Source organism: Phoxinus phoxinus (assembly GCF_949152265.1).
Source record: "Phoxinus phoxinus genome assembly, chromosome: 15".
NCBI classification, from domain to species: Eukaryota; Metazoa; Chordata; class Actinopteri; order Cypriniformes; family Leuciscidae; genus Phoxinus; species Phoxinus phoxinus.
The window spans coordinates 17,361,074-17,373,487 of record NC_136890.1 but is presented as its reverse complement, the minus strand read 5'-3'; the positions used below and the strand labels follow the sequence as shown (position 1 = coordinate 17,373,487).

At 37.1% G+C, this 12,414-nt stretch overlaps 2 protein-coding genes across 13 annotated transcripts in view; one reads left to right on the top strand and one right to left on the bottom strand.

Moving 5' to 3' along the window:
• Window positions 1-705: 705 nt before the first annotated feature.
• LOC307011592 (Rieske domain-containing protein-like) lies at window positions 706-10,141 on the bottom strand. 6 transcript variants are annotated; one of them, XR_013800445.1, is made up of 7 exons: window positions 5,149-5,218; window positions 4,095-4,139; window positions 3,719-3,924; window positions 3,212-3,246; window positions 2,818-3,112; window positions 2,229-2,317; window positions 824-962 (listed from the first exon to the last, which is right to left on the bottom strand). XR_013800445.1 is itself a non-coding variant. In XM_079637471.1 (5 exons), exons 3-5 carry the CDS (start codon window positions 3,876-3,878, stop codon window positions 2,831-2,833), a joined length of 477 nt encoding a protein of 158 aa, XP_079493597.1. In that variant the 5' UTR covers window positions 3,879-3,924; window positions 8,175-8,284; window positions 10,061-10,141; the 3' UTR covers window positions 2,362-2,830. The 6 variants fall into 6 exon arrangements, 3 of the variants coding, with proteins under 3 accessions (XP_079493597.1, XP_079493596.1, XP_079493595.1); XR_013800443.1 differs by lacking the exons at window positions 4,095-4,139; window positions 5,149-5,218 and adding an exon at window positions 8,175-8,447 and having other exon boundaries at window positions 706-962; XR_013800444.1 differs by lacking the exons at window positions 4,095-4,139; window positions 5,149-5,218 and adding an exon at window positions 5,266-5,615 and having other exon boundaries at window positions 706-962.
• Window positions 8,139-12,414, top strand: part of ncs1b (neuronal calcium sensor 1b) — a 37,656-nt gene continuing 33,380 nt past the window's right edge. The window contains exons 1-3 of one of the 7 annotated variants that reach the window (XM_079637463.1): window positions 8,139-8,497; window positions 11,850-11,988; window positions 12,092-12,226. In XM_079637463.1, coding sequence (XP_079493589.1) covers window positions 12,163-12,226 — 64 coding nt within the window. In that variant the 5' untranslated portion in view covers window positions 8,139-8,497; window positions 11,850-11,988; window positions 12,092-12,162. The other 6 variants (XM_079637464.1, XM_079637467.1, XM_079637462.1 and 3 more) reach the window with 6 other exon arrangements.

The following is a 12,414-nucleotide window of genomic DNA, read 5'->3' as shown; positions in this document are numbered from 1 at the left end:
TTATATACGGTAGGCCTACTGTGTTGTAGATACTCAACTGCAAAGACATTTTATGTCAACTGTAACCTAATTTTTCTGACATGAATGACTGAAAAGAAATGGCTGAAGTGATATCCTTTCAGTCATTTAAAGGGATAGTTCACCCAAAAATGAAAATTAGCCCATGATTTTTCTTTCAGACGAATACAATCGGAGGTATTTTAGGCCTTTATTTAACCGTCCAGACAGAGCCACGTGGAGCACTTTTATCATGGATGGATGCACCTTTATGGACTTCAAAACAGAAACGTCCATTCACTGCCATTGTAAAGCTTGGAAGAGCCAGGACATTTTTTAATATAACTCCGATTGTATTCGTCTGAAAGAAAAATGTCATATACACATAGGATGACTTGAGGGTGAGTAAATCATGGGGTAATTTTCATTTTTGGGTGAACTATCCCTTTAAAATGTGTAGATGACCAACAGACAGACCAAAATAAAGACCGCCTGGTTTAGTGAGTGAAAATGGACATTTTGTCTTGAAACTTTGTTGAAATCAGCAGATTGTTTTCATGGAAATGAATACCATTACTTGGGGCTTTATAGATCAAGACAGATATGGATTCAGTCAAAGGTTAAATACTTTACCTACTTTATACATTTGGGCCATGACAAATAATTTTTTGTTGTATCGGTTTCATTTAAACATTGAAACAAGAGTTTAAAGCAAGATGGTTTATTTAAACAAAAATGTTTTCTTCTCTCTTAACACAAACTTTTTTAAACAAAAATGTACAGTATTGCCTTGCATGGTCATTAAAAATTTTAAACGGGTACTTTGTTATGGAAACCTGGTCTTCACAGCAAGCTTCTGCATGAGTGGCAGGAGTATATGAAAAGGTTACAGTCATCCTTGAAGCCTTCGACCCCTGAAGAGTGAAGCCTAAATTGCAGCGGTGTTATTTTACATGAGTTACCCCCTGAGGATTGAAGAAAAGTCTGTTTAAACTTGCAGTCTTTGGGTTAAAAAACGTATGCATTTATTTTAAGGTGTGTTTAAGTTGCTAGCATTACTCTTAATTTTCCAGGATGTTTTTAAAACATGAACCGATTCAAAAATACTGAGTTCTGTAATGTGCATCTATTCACTGGGTGAGATTTCCTTTCATCAAACCTGCTTCAAAAAAATACTTTCTGCTTTTTATCCTATTTTGTAATTTAACTACAGATCTTTTTTTGGCAAATGTTGTTGCTGTGGAATGTTATCTACGGTTAAGCACTCTGCCACCCCCAAGGCTAACCTAACCACTCCTATTTACAATATTACGAACCCCCTTCTCTCATTCATACACCCACTTTCGCCTCCATCATTGGTCCCTCATTTTTCCATGTCACCTTTGACCCCCTTACTCACCCCACCTTTAGTTCACAAACTGTCATCACTAACCCTAACTCGGTAGACAGCACTTACATCGAACCCCCACGAGCTCCTCGGACCGACCTCCTGTTCACAAATCTAAAAATATTAATTAAAGGTACTGAACAAAACAAACGAAATGCATGCATTTTGCGAAAGAACATTGTTTTGGTTGTGCTTCGGCTCTGTTGTGGATGAATATGAAAATTCAAGAATGATGTCATCTGGGCACAAGTGCAATATTTTATGCGGTGGTTGGTTAATTGGGAACACAGGTATTTTTAAATCAATGACGTTACAAAAGTTATCAAGACGATTCCCAGTCTTATATGGCCAAACGTTGCATTTTTTAAATATCTGATATTGTTGATGTTGATGTGTTGCTCAATATTAATATAAGGGGAGATCTGTATGCGTTTAATGTTCTATTATTTTGGAATTTAAAAGGTTTTCTGGTGTGTCTGAGTTTTTGGGGTTACCAATGTGCTGAAGAGTAGCCACACATTTTGAAAGAAGGACTGATGATGTCTTGACATTATCTAAATTTGGTTAATAACAAACAGTAACATGTGTACCTTTAAAGAGAGAATATAGGCCTATTAGAACACTACTTTTTTTTTCCCTATGATTAAAAGTTATGAGCTGTATTTACTTTATATTTACAGTTATGATGAGCTACAGTATATCTAGTTTTCATTAACATTACACCTAAAAATAATTGTTCTTTATTGGGATCTATGGTACCAAGAAGAACCTTTAATATCCATGTAACCTTTCCATAAAAAAAAAAAAAGCTTCTTCAGATTATTAAAAAGTTCTTCACACATACCAGCGAAAAGACCCCTTTGGAAACTTTTTTACGTGCCTGCTCCACTAAATGTCTTTTTCTGTCTATGCACCCGTCACCAAACCAAAAATCTGAGGAATAAAAGCCAGGAATTCCATGAGATTGCATACAATGATCTGATACAGTGATTTAATGACAATAATTTACAAAATAAATAAACCCACAAAAATTACATAGTTGGAGCATTTATGAAAACTCTATCAAAACATAAATAAATAAACACTGTCCATTATGCAAGAACACTTAAAAAGTACTTGGAAAGCACCAGAGTACATTGGAAAAACTCCCAGACCAGTTTTAAAAAGGACTTTAAAATCAGAGACTGAATCTGACACCCCTGCTGGAAAAAAAACACTGAACTGTTAGCTGTGTTCTGTGACACGGTAACTAGCTTATAGTTGGTAGACTACCAAGGTGGTCAAGCTGTTTTTTGAAACATGCAGTCAACTTGACCTAATGAACAGCATAGACCAGCTTAAAACAACTTAACTAGATATTCCAGCAGTGATGGATGAAAACAGTCTCAACAGAACACATCCAAAGCCTTCTGCTGATCAGAGCAGACACTCACCCATCTCATGTCATCAATGCGTTTTCTTCAGCCCTTCTTTCAAGATAGTGTCTCTATATTTCTCAGTTTGATAGTAATCAGAGTCAATGGCCCCTGGTGAGTCGTTTAAGGTGAGGAACACGTCTCCATTAGACTCGGTCACTGTGTGGATTCTTTGTTTAATGCCTTTAGAGCACCAAGTTGGTTTCAGAGGCTTCACAGAAGGGTCCACTGCCTGATAGAGACCCTCACCCTCATCTAATGTAATTTTATACTTATGCCATGGGCACACTATGCATGGCCGTCCATCAAAGTCCTTCAGTGGCAAAAGAGAAAATGTTAAGTTGAAGTAGATATGTGGCATACAGATATAAATAAGAAATTGCCTGATGAAAGGCTCTTCACAACAACCCACCTCTATATCTCCTTCCTGAAGTGGACCTCCAGAGTCTGCAACCAAATGAAAGCATAAAAGCAGTGTAATGTAAACATATGTCTGATAATGACAAATATTAATGACGGTGGAAGGATGCATGGTTTTCAATCTATATAAATTCTGAATAAATAAAATGATTAAACACTATTTGAGTATGGTGAGGTTAAGGTTAAGAAAATTATATGGGATTGGAATAACATGTAGGGCGGGACTTGTTTTGGTCCATCCTGAATTGATTGGATGGTTGTGGTTTGCTATTGCTGTAATCTCATGTGAGTGACAGGTTGTACCGTCTTCATGCCAGTAAAGAAGAAATGTCATAGCAAGAAGGAGGGGACGTTATTCTGATTAAAGTTTACAAGGGCACATTATTATTATTATTATTATTAAAATGATGCCCTCCACCAATAAATCATTTATAAGAATATATTACATAACAAACAATAATAGTCAAATTTGATTTCATGGCAGCATGCAGAAGCTTACGGTAGCAACGAGAATCAATAGCATAGAAGTCCCCCTGGTGGTACATCACTAGAACATCTCTTCCACCAACTGACTTCAGCACTCGTCTGGTTTGAATGATGTTTTCTTTCTTCCCTATAAAATAAGGTCTGGATGCAGCCACCTCTTCATCAGAGCTCATGTTTCCCCCCCACACTTTTTCTGCACTCTTCGACACATCGTCAGAACTGTAACGTTACAATAATAATAATACAATAAGATAAAAAATAAAAAACACACACGATAGTGATAAGTGATGAACAATCTTAAATTACAATCTCCATTCAAGTTAAATAAATGAGTAAATAATGGCAGAACTGTCATTTTGGGGGTGAACTAGTACCAAAAAGTAGCATACCGAGAATGGCCAGATCAAGATTCTTTCTCTGGTGTTATAAAGTATAGGGATGTTCGCCGGAGTCAAATGTGACGTCACGTTATGGGCGTGGTCGCGAACTGGTTGGCAGAAAGAACCAAAACATGTCGCAGACTCGCAGCAGTCTACCTGTGTTTTGTCAGCATATGCTAATTATTTGTCCGAAGAACCAAAAAAGAGATATAAGGTTAAGCTTTTATATAACCAGGGTTCATGTTCTCTGCCTGATCAATATCACCTGAGTGAGAATTGGAGCAAAAGCCCGGACACATGGCCAGATTTGACATTCGGCGACATCTATCTGTATCTCATCGACACGCCATCTATGTTTACCAGAGAGTCGATGAAGGCGTACAAATCTTTAGATGCCTATAAATTAAGTAATAATTACGAATATTACTTGTTGTAACTAAGGATAACTGGTAAATATAATTACAACTAGAGTAAAAATACAGGTGTAATTTATCCATGGGCTATATTCAAAATTATCTTACCTCTGATATATAACATTGGTTAACATATACGTAAAATGTATGAATGAAAATACAATAATTTGCCATTAATTTATAAGGGTATGTCAGTGTTATTATACTTCCATTGCTCAGTCACAGCATGCACAAAAAGTTATGTAAACAAACACTTTGACACGTCTTCCGCGGTATTTTGTACAGTTATTCATTCATTAATTAACCCATCAATGCGATAGAACCTACTAGTAACATTTATTTACAAAATTAGTTTTAATTTTTAACGCAAAATGTAGGTAGCAGACGCGATCGTGGTCCGCTGGCTCCCATTGTTTTCCGCTGGGTATAGACGCCTAATTGCAGAAATTCAAAGCTTTCTTTCTTGATTCAGGCTGTTTAGGTACACGATAGAAGCTCTTGGGGTTATTACTCTTATCGAACCTGTTAACACAGCCGATCACAAAGCACGATACAACCATTTTCTTCTGTGTTTGCGCTGCGCTTTAAGCGGTCATTACTTTTCTTCTGCCAACCAGAGCGCGTCGTGACGTCACGGCGAACATCCCTATTATGGGGTCAGTGCTTTGCGCTCGTGCGTGCATTGACACGTGACTTTGGAGATAGCCATCTGGTTAAAATTTGTAATGACGATTTCGTACAAGTTAAATTTACGGTAGGCTACTTACGACATGGCGCGAATGACGTTTACTCTCTCCAGCGGCCCGATTATTTACATTTTATGAGATCCTGTGGTAGTTTTAATATCAGTTAACTTTGAAAGTTCATATGCAGGTAGCCAGATCGCAAATATTGTGCATAACTGTTTAAGCAGAGACTCCAAGCGTGTATTTAAATTTTAATCTCAACATGTGATAATCTACTTTGACATGTGTCTCTATTTGTTGCTTGTATAATTTTCAAACTAATTAAGAGATTTAGTAACCATTTACGACTTATATTAAAAGAGGAATCCACGAAACCAGAGCTATCTCATTATAGCTCTGCACGAAACGAAACAGTGTGGATCATTTCCGGTAATATCCAGCTTTTGCGTTTCAAAATAAGAGTTTAGACCGCATAAGCATATGAGTGTATGAGTAGGCTATGTAGAGCATATGAGTTAGACCGCATATGAGTTTTTTTTTTTTTTTTTTTTACCTAAACGAAGAACTTATATAGTCATTTACATTATTTATGTAGAAATTATGAGCGACATAATAGATGGTGCTGTAATTTTAAAACGCTTAAATTGATAGCAGCCAGCAGTTGACATAACATTCTTTTGATCATAATGCATAATGCTTGATCATAACAGGTTAAAAGAATATATGATAATATATATATATATATGTGTGTGTGTGTGTGTGTGTGTGTGTGTGTGTGTGTGTGTGTGTGTGTGTGTGTGTGTGTAGATAGCCTATATATAAACATGTTGCCTTCACCAGTCATTTTCAAAGTGCAAACTGGCTGTAGGCTAGTCCATTAATATGAAGTAATAAATGCTGCATATAAAAATAGGCATATACAACTTTAAATTGAGTAGCCTGTAGTAGGCTATGTCACATCACAGGACATGTCATCATCTATGTCTGGTATTTCATGTCAACTGAGTCATGACCATATGCATAAATAAATAAGTAAGCCCAAAACACCGAACAATATTAAACAAAGACCTTTAGGTGGTGCTGTTGATACGCATTAAAATGCAACCTAGTTGGAGAAGTGACCATCTGTTATGTCCTGTGAAGTTCAACGACTTCAATTAATATTGAAGTTTACAAAGCTTCTTTCTGTCCAATTATGGTGTTTTCTGAGAAATCCATTTTTATTTATTTTTAAAATATTTTAACAGGTCAACTGTTAGAACTGAACTGAACTGAATCAAATTCGAATCCTAAGGCAATGGCTTAATTTAGATGGCACTTTAATAGGGAGGGAATTAACGGAATAGATAGTTTGTAAATTTACAAACTATGTTAATTTTTTTTAACTTGGAATCCTCTTAGATTTCAGTCAGAAGATAAAAGCTTAGACTAATGTCAAAAAAAAAAAAAATCAGTGACTCACAGTGACTTTTTCTAGTATGAATCTCCAACACAAGCCAAAACAGATGTTTACTTAGTTGGTAATGAATGAACAGTTGCAGCCAGTACTCAAGCTTTCGGAAATTATAAATGTACAAGGGTTTAATAAAATGGTAATTTATTGTGAGTAGCAATATCCTCTGCCGTGCCTGTTTTGCCAGTAAGTATACATCTGCTCTAATCATTCAAAAACAACAAAACAAAAAAACAGTCTTCTTCAAATAGCAGATAGCATAATTTTAAAATGCATTTCATCATTTGACCTGATGCGTTTGGGTATAAACATTTAAAATTGCTTTGATGTCCCTCCTCCACCCTTCACTGCCTGACTGAGAATGCATTAACCCAGATTCTTCCAAAGGCCAAATGTTGCTTTTAACAGCTACTTAGCATCATGGGAATTAAGAGCAGGATGTTTTTATTTACATCAGAGAGCAGCAAAAGTGGTAAATAAGTTTGCTGCCATTCCCTGAAACTGATTATCTATAAAAAATAGAAAAATAAAGTACAAGTATACAAATGACAATACAATTGTAGACCTCCTATTCTTTTCCATTGAACTGTATTGCTCCACATAACCATTATACAGTAGGCTATACAGTCATTAAGAATCTGTGTGAAATTAGAATCTGTGGAATACTTAATGGCACAGGCAAACATGAATAGCAATTAAAAACATAAATGAGGGTGCATTTGTAAATATAACTGCGCAGCTAATTAATGCTTTTGGTTCATGTGAAACTGTGAGCTTGATAGCCAATAACAAATGGCAAAGGGGCCGGAATCAACACATACACACGGCTTGGCAGTTGTAACTTCACAGGCTGCTGTGCAGCCCCTAAATGGCTTTCCTAAAACAGGGAGCCAAAACGTACATTCATTCTCAAGATGCTACAGTAGGAGGTGTTATGAAATAGCTTTAGCTCATCCATGTTCGGGCATCTGCTGCTACTTTAAAATCATGTAATTAGCTTTGAATTGAAGCAATAATAAAAATCATTTTCTACTAATCTGGACAAGTTTGCATTTATATTCTGGCTCATAGTCCTAGGGTAGAGTGAAACTCTAATAATTTAAAATAAGATAACAAATTAGATAAAGTCAATATGTTTTTGTGGACTGTTGACAAGAATGATGTAGAACTTTGAATATTGCTGGCGACATACCTGAGAGAATTCGTATTTTACAGTAAGTGATCTAACTTTCCCCCCGCACTACACTACCCTACCTTTTGAGAAGAATAGCCTATTAGTTTTAGTCATATTGAAAAATAATAATAATAATCATTCATTTGCTTTACATGTTATAGGCATAACACGGAATAGTGGAGTAATTTATGCTTATTTTGACACATTAATTCAAAAACACTTGCTTAAATGTAAGACTATGATATACATTAAACACATGGTAGCTATAGGTGACAGTCCTCTCTCATTATCTGAATATTTTAAAGCCTAAGTGAGGCACAGGAGGATGAGACATTTTTGTTCTGTATTAAAAAGCAGCTTAACCTGATTTCCTGATGTGGCTATGTAGGTCTCTCTCTTTCTTTTTTTATCCAGGTTAAAGACAGACAGATGGATCTCAGCAAGAGGTGAGCAGCTATTGCTGGGCCACAGGGCTAAAAAAGAAAAAAAAGAGTCCCCAATGAAGAAGTGAAGGTTCTCCACACGAGAAGCAGGGGTTAATTTGAGAGCTGTGAGTTTAGTTTGTCATGCAGCCTCTGGAGAGTCTGCGAGAAAAGTCCCGTCTCTGACTAAAGGTTACAAATACTCAGAGAGAGCAGGAGGAAAGCAATCACACCCTTGACGATATACGAAGAAGTAACGGCTCGGTAAGTGTCATATGACGTTGACTTTCATTCAAAATACATTGCGGTCCAACAGATAGACATTGGAGTAGGTCGGACGACACGTAGCTTGAATGGCAAGATGCCCTTATCACCGTGCTGGTAGAGGTCTATGGATACAACAAGTTCCACAGCTAAAAAGTTTAAGCTTTCAGTGAAAGAAAATAAGAGGTAACGTTAATAGCGGTGTCAGCCCAGTTATGTTTTTGCGATAACGTTTGTTGTAGCAGTTTGCTGTGATAGCGGTTGCTGGAACACCTGTCAAAACGTTTCGGTTTAGTTAGCCTACTGTAAAACTTTAAACATACATCGTTTCATCAATAAACCTCGGGTTGTTAAGTCAAATCCCAGACTTCAGCGTGAGAGCGCCCCTTTCAACAAAATTACCATGTTATAAGTTAGCCTATTTTTGCGGAATAGGCTAGGCCTAAGTAACGTTACCTTATTTAGGCTAGGCCTATAACTTACTAGTATATAGCCAAACTATAAATCACAATTTATTATGTCCTTCTGACAAAAGTTATTTATCTAGATGTCATTAGAATTGCAGATATTGTGTTCAAATAACGTTATGCCATATTATAACATTGAAGTAAAATTGTAACGTCATGATTGATTTAGCCTAATTATGTTAAACACATTTTTTTTGTGAGAGGAGCTTGTCACACATAATTTACAGCTGGTGGTCAAATCAAGTAGAGTTTAGACTAAACCTTTTGCAATGATATTTCCATTTTATTATTGCATACATATTTGTGTAAACCCCATTTATTATCATTAGGCTAAATTGTATTGTGAATGCTATATCTGCGTAAGCCATTGCGTTTTCTAGACATAGGCCGATTAAATGGCCATTGAAAACCCATATTGCTTGACCTACAAACAAATAAACCTAAAAAAGACAGCAAGTCATTTCAGCTATGTTGTTTCTTTAGTTTTATTATTTCTCCCCGATGTCACAGAAAATAAAGATGCACAATATTTACATGCTTTCATAAAAAAATTATAGGCTAGCTATTTATTATTTCTCTTTCTCAGTTAAAGGATAATTCCGGTATTTAACACCTTGAGTCTATATTGTAGTTTGTTTTGGATGAACAAGAGTGGTGGACAACATTTTTTTGACAATGGTTCCTCTCTCGAGTTTTTGACTATAATAGAATTGGCCATGGACCCATTTAACATTGGAGTCAATGGGCATGTCCGAAAATGTCATTAAAACAACCTTTGACATTAGTTTTCAAAACTGTGCAACTCACCGAGTGATTAGTGATGTTAGTTGATGTTCCAGAAACAAAAAGTGTTGCGAAATACAGTTTCTGTCGTGTTTTATTCGTCATTTTGTAAAATCCCATTGAATTCTGTTGAAGGACTGAGTGCTCGTTAATATAAATGCGCTACCGGAAACGGAAAGGGGGCTGTTTACATTTGGTCGATGTAGTCTTTTTGCTCGCTTCCGTTTCTCATAAGGCTAGCGAGCAGAGCAACTGTGCTCCGGGAGAGTAAGCGAAATAAACAAACAAAACCTTGAAAGACGTGACCACTGACCAGTGCAATATGAAGTTGAACTCGACTGTGACCGTGAGTGTCCCGCGAGACATAAACATCGGTTATCGCCATCAAGTGGTCGGGAGTGTGCTAACGCTTCAGATTCAAATATTGAGCGGAAGTTACACGGTTGTGAAGTGTCTGAAAAAATAGTTCCACTATAGCAAAATAAACGGATTGGAATCATATATTGCGACGATATATTGTTTATAATCATCAACGAACACCACTAACCACTCGGTGAGTTTAACAGTTTTGTAAACGAACATTATTGGCTGTTTTAATGACATTTTCGGACATGGCCATTGACTCCAATGTTAAATGGGTCCATGGCCAATTCTATTAGGAACCATTGTCAAAAAAATGTTGTCCACCACTCTTGTTCATCCAAAACAAACTACAATATAGACTCAAGGTGTTAAATACCGGAATTATCCTTTAATAAGGTGAAGATACATTTCTTCACCCGGCTAGATTGTTCCAGCATTTTATAGATTGTGCCAGCAGTTCACACACTGTAAAGAGTTGAAAGTGATTGTAGCAGATGTAAGGAGGTTATAAGCTTTGGTGCTCAGTGTTGCATTGAGACTATAATGTTATATTTGGTCTCACCACTTGTTTTGGTTGTCATATATGAAATGATTTTATGTGAACTATTTTTGTGTTCTATAAGTATCTAACCCCCACCCCACCCCCACTTACTGATAACAAGATCAGAGGAAGATTTTTCTCTTTCGTTTAGCCTACAGTTATTCATACCAATGTTATTGTTTTTTTGCATTAATATCTGATTCATGATTGTTTATTTATCACCTCGTAGCTCCCAGAACAATCAACATTTTATTGTTTTAAACATACTGTAGCTAAATCAGTAACTGAACTCTATACCTTTTATATACCCAAATATAGAATCCTTCTGACTGCTTCTAACATAATTTGACTAATTCAGTTTGACCCCGGTTTAGGATATCGATGCACTTGCAATGCTGGCATTGTGCCATCCTTACACAGGCTGAGGGAGAAAATAATTCTCATGAAAGTCAAGTGTGAGAGTTATTTGCATGTAGAGTGTTTGGTCAGCGATTTCCCCCTCATCTCTCAGTGGGCCTATCAAGATTGCTGGTCTCATGACACTGTTGTTATCCTCCAATGCAGTCTGACCTTGTTGTTGCTGTTTGTTCCTGCAGTGTTTGGAGGTTTCTCTGGACAACCAGACCTTAGCGAACAAAAGTTTCTGCTTTGAACTACAGAAGGTGTGAGGAAGAACAGGCCTGGAGATAAGCAAACAGCGGTTACTAGGAGAAGGGGAATGTCTTTTGTCAGATAGAGTGCCATCAGCTGACTGAGACACTGAAAAATTGGATATCAGCCCTGTTCACCATATGATTTCGATCTAGCCTTTTTGCCATCTTTACAATATTTGCACTCAATTATAACAGCCAGGGTTTAGTATTATTGTAGATCATGTCGGCTTCTACCAGAACGATATCAAGGCGTGAAATGCTAAAAATCAAGCAGGAATAAGTTTGTCCTTTTCTTTTAATTTTACTAAACCCCTCATCCAAGCTGCCAAGACAACTAGAGCAAGGGATCTCCTTTAAGAGTCTCTCAGAGCTAACAAGACAGGCGTAGGGAGGGAGTGTGGAGAGGGAGAGGGAGGGTGGGTGTAGAGCCAGAGAGAACTGGCGCTGAAGTGTGAGTGAGAGAGCAGGCAGAACGCAGCGAGCGAGGGTCTCCTGAAACCATTGGCACTTTGATACATTTCACAGCCTTGCTTTCTCAACTGTAGAATCAGACCGAATGCGGTTAGCATCTGAGACTCGTACTCATGACGGCAGCCAAATGAATGGACTTTTTTGTTGCTGTTGAGGATTGACACTTGTCAGAGGCGGCTGTAATTGAGGATGGATTTTTGAGAGACCTGCTGGGTAAGAGGGAAGTCAAAAAAGGAGAGGAAAATTCACAATGGATGGATTTCCTTGGATTTGTTGGCAGTGCTGATCTTTTTTTCACTTTTTCACTTCACTTAAGTGGTAAGGAGTTCAGGTATACCTCAGCTCCACGCTGGACCACACAAACTATCTGGAGGAGGTCTGGAGAGCATGGGGAAATCAAACAGCAAGCTCAAACCAGAGGTGGTGGAGGACCTGACCAGGAAGACATACTGTAAGTACTTTCTGATTACACTCTTAAAAATAAAGGCTCCAAAAGTTTTTTTTCTCTCTCCCTATAGTGATGCCTTTAAATAATCAATTTGGGTTCCACAAATAACCTTTCTCAGAACTTTTTTTTTTTAGTGTGAATAACTTTTTAATAATCTGAATAACCTTGTTCCACTATAAAGAACCTTTTGT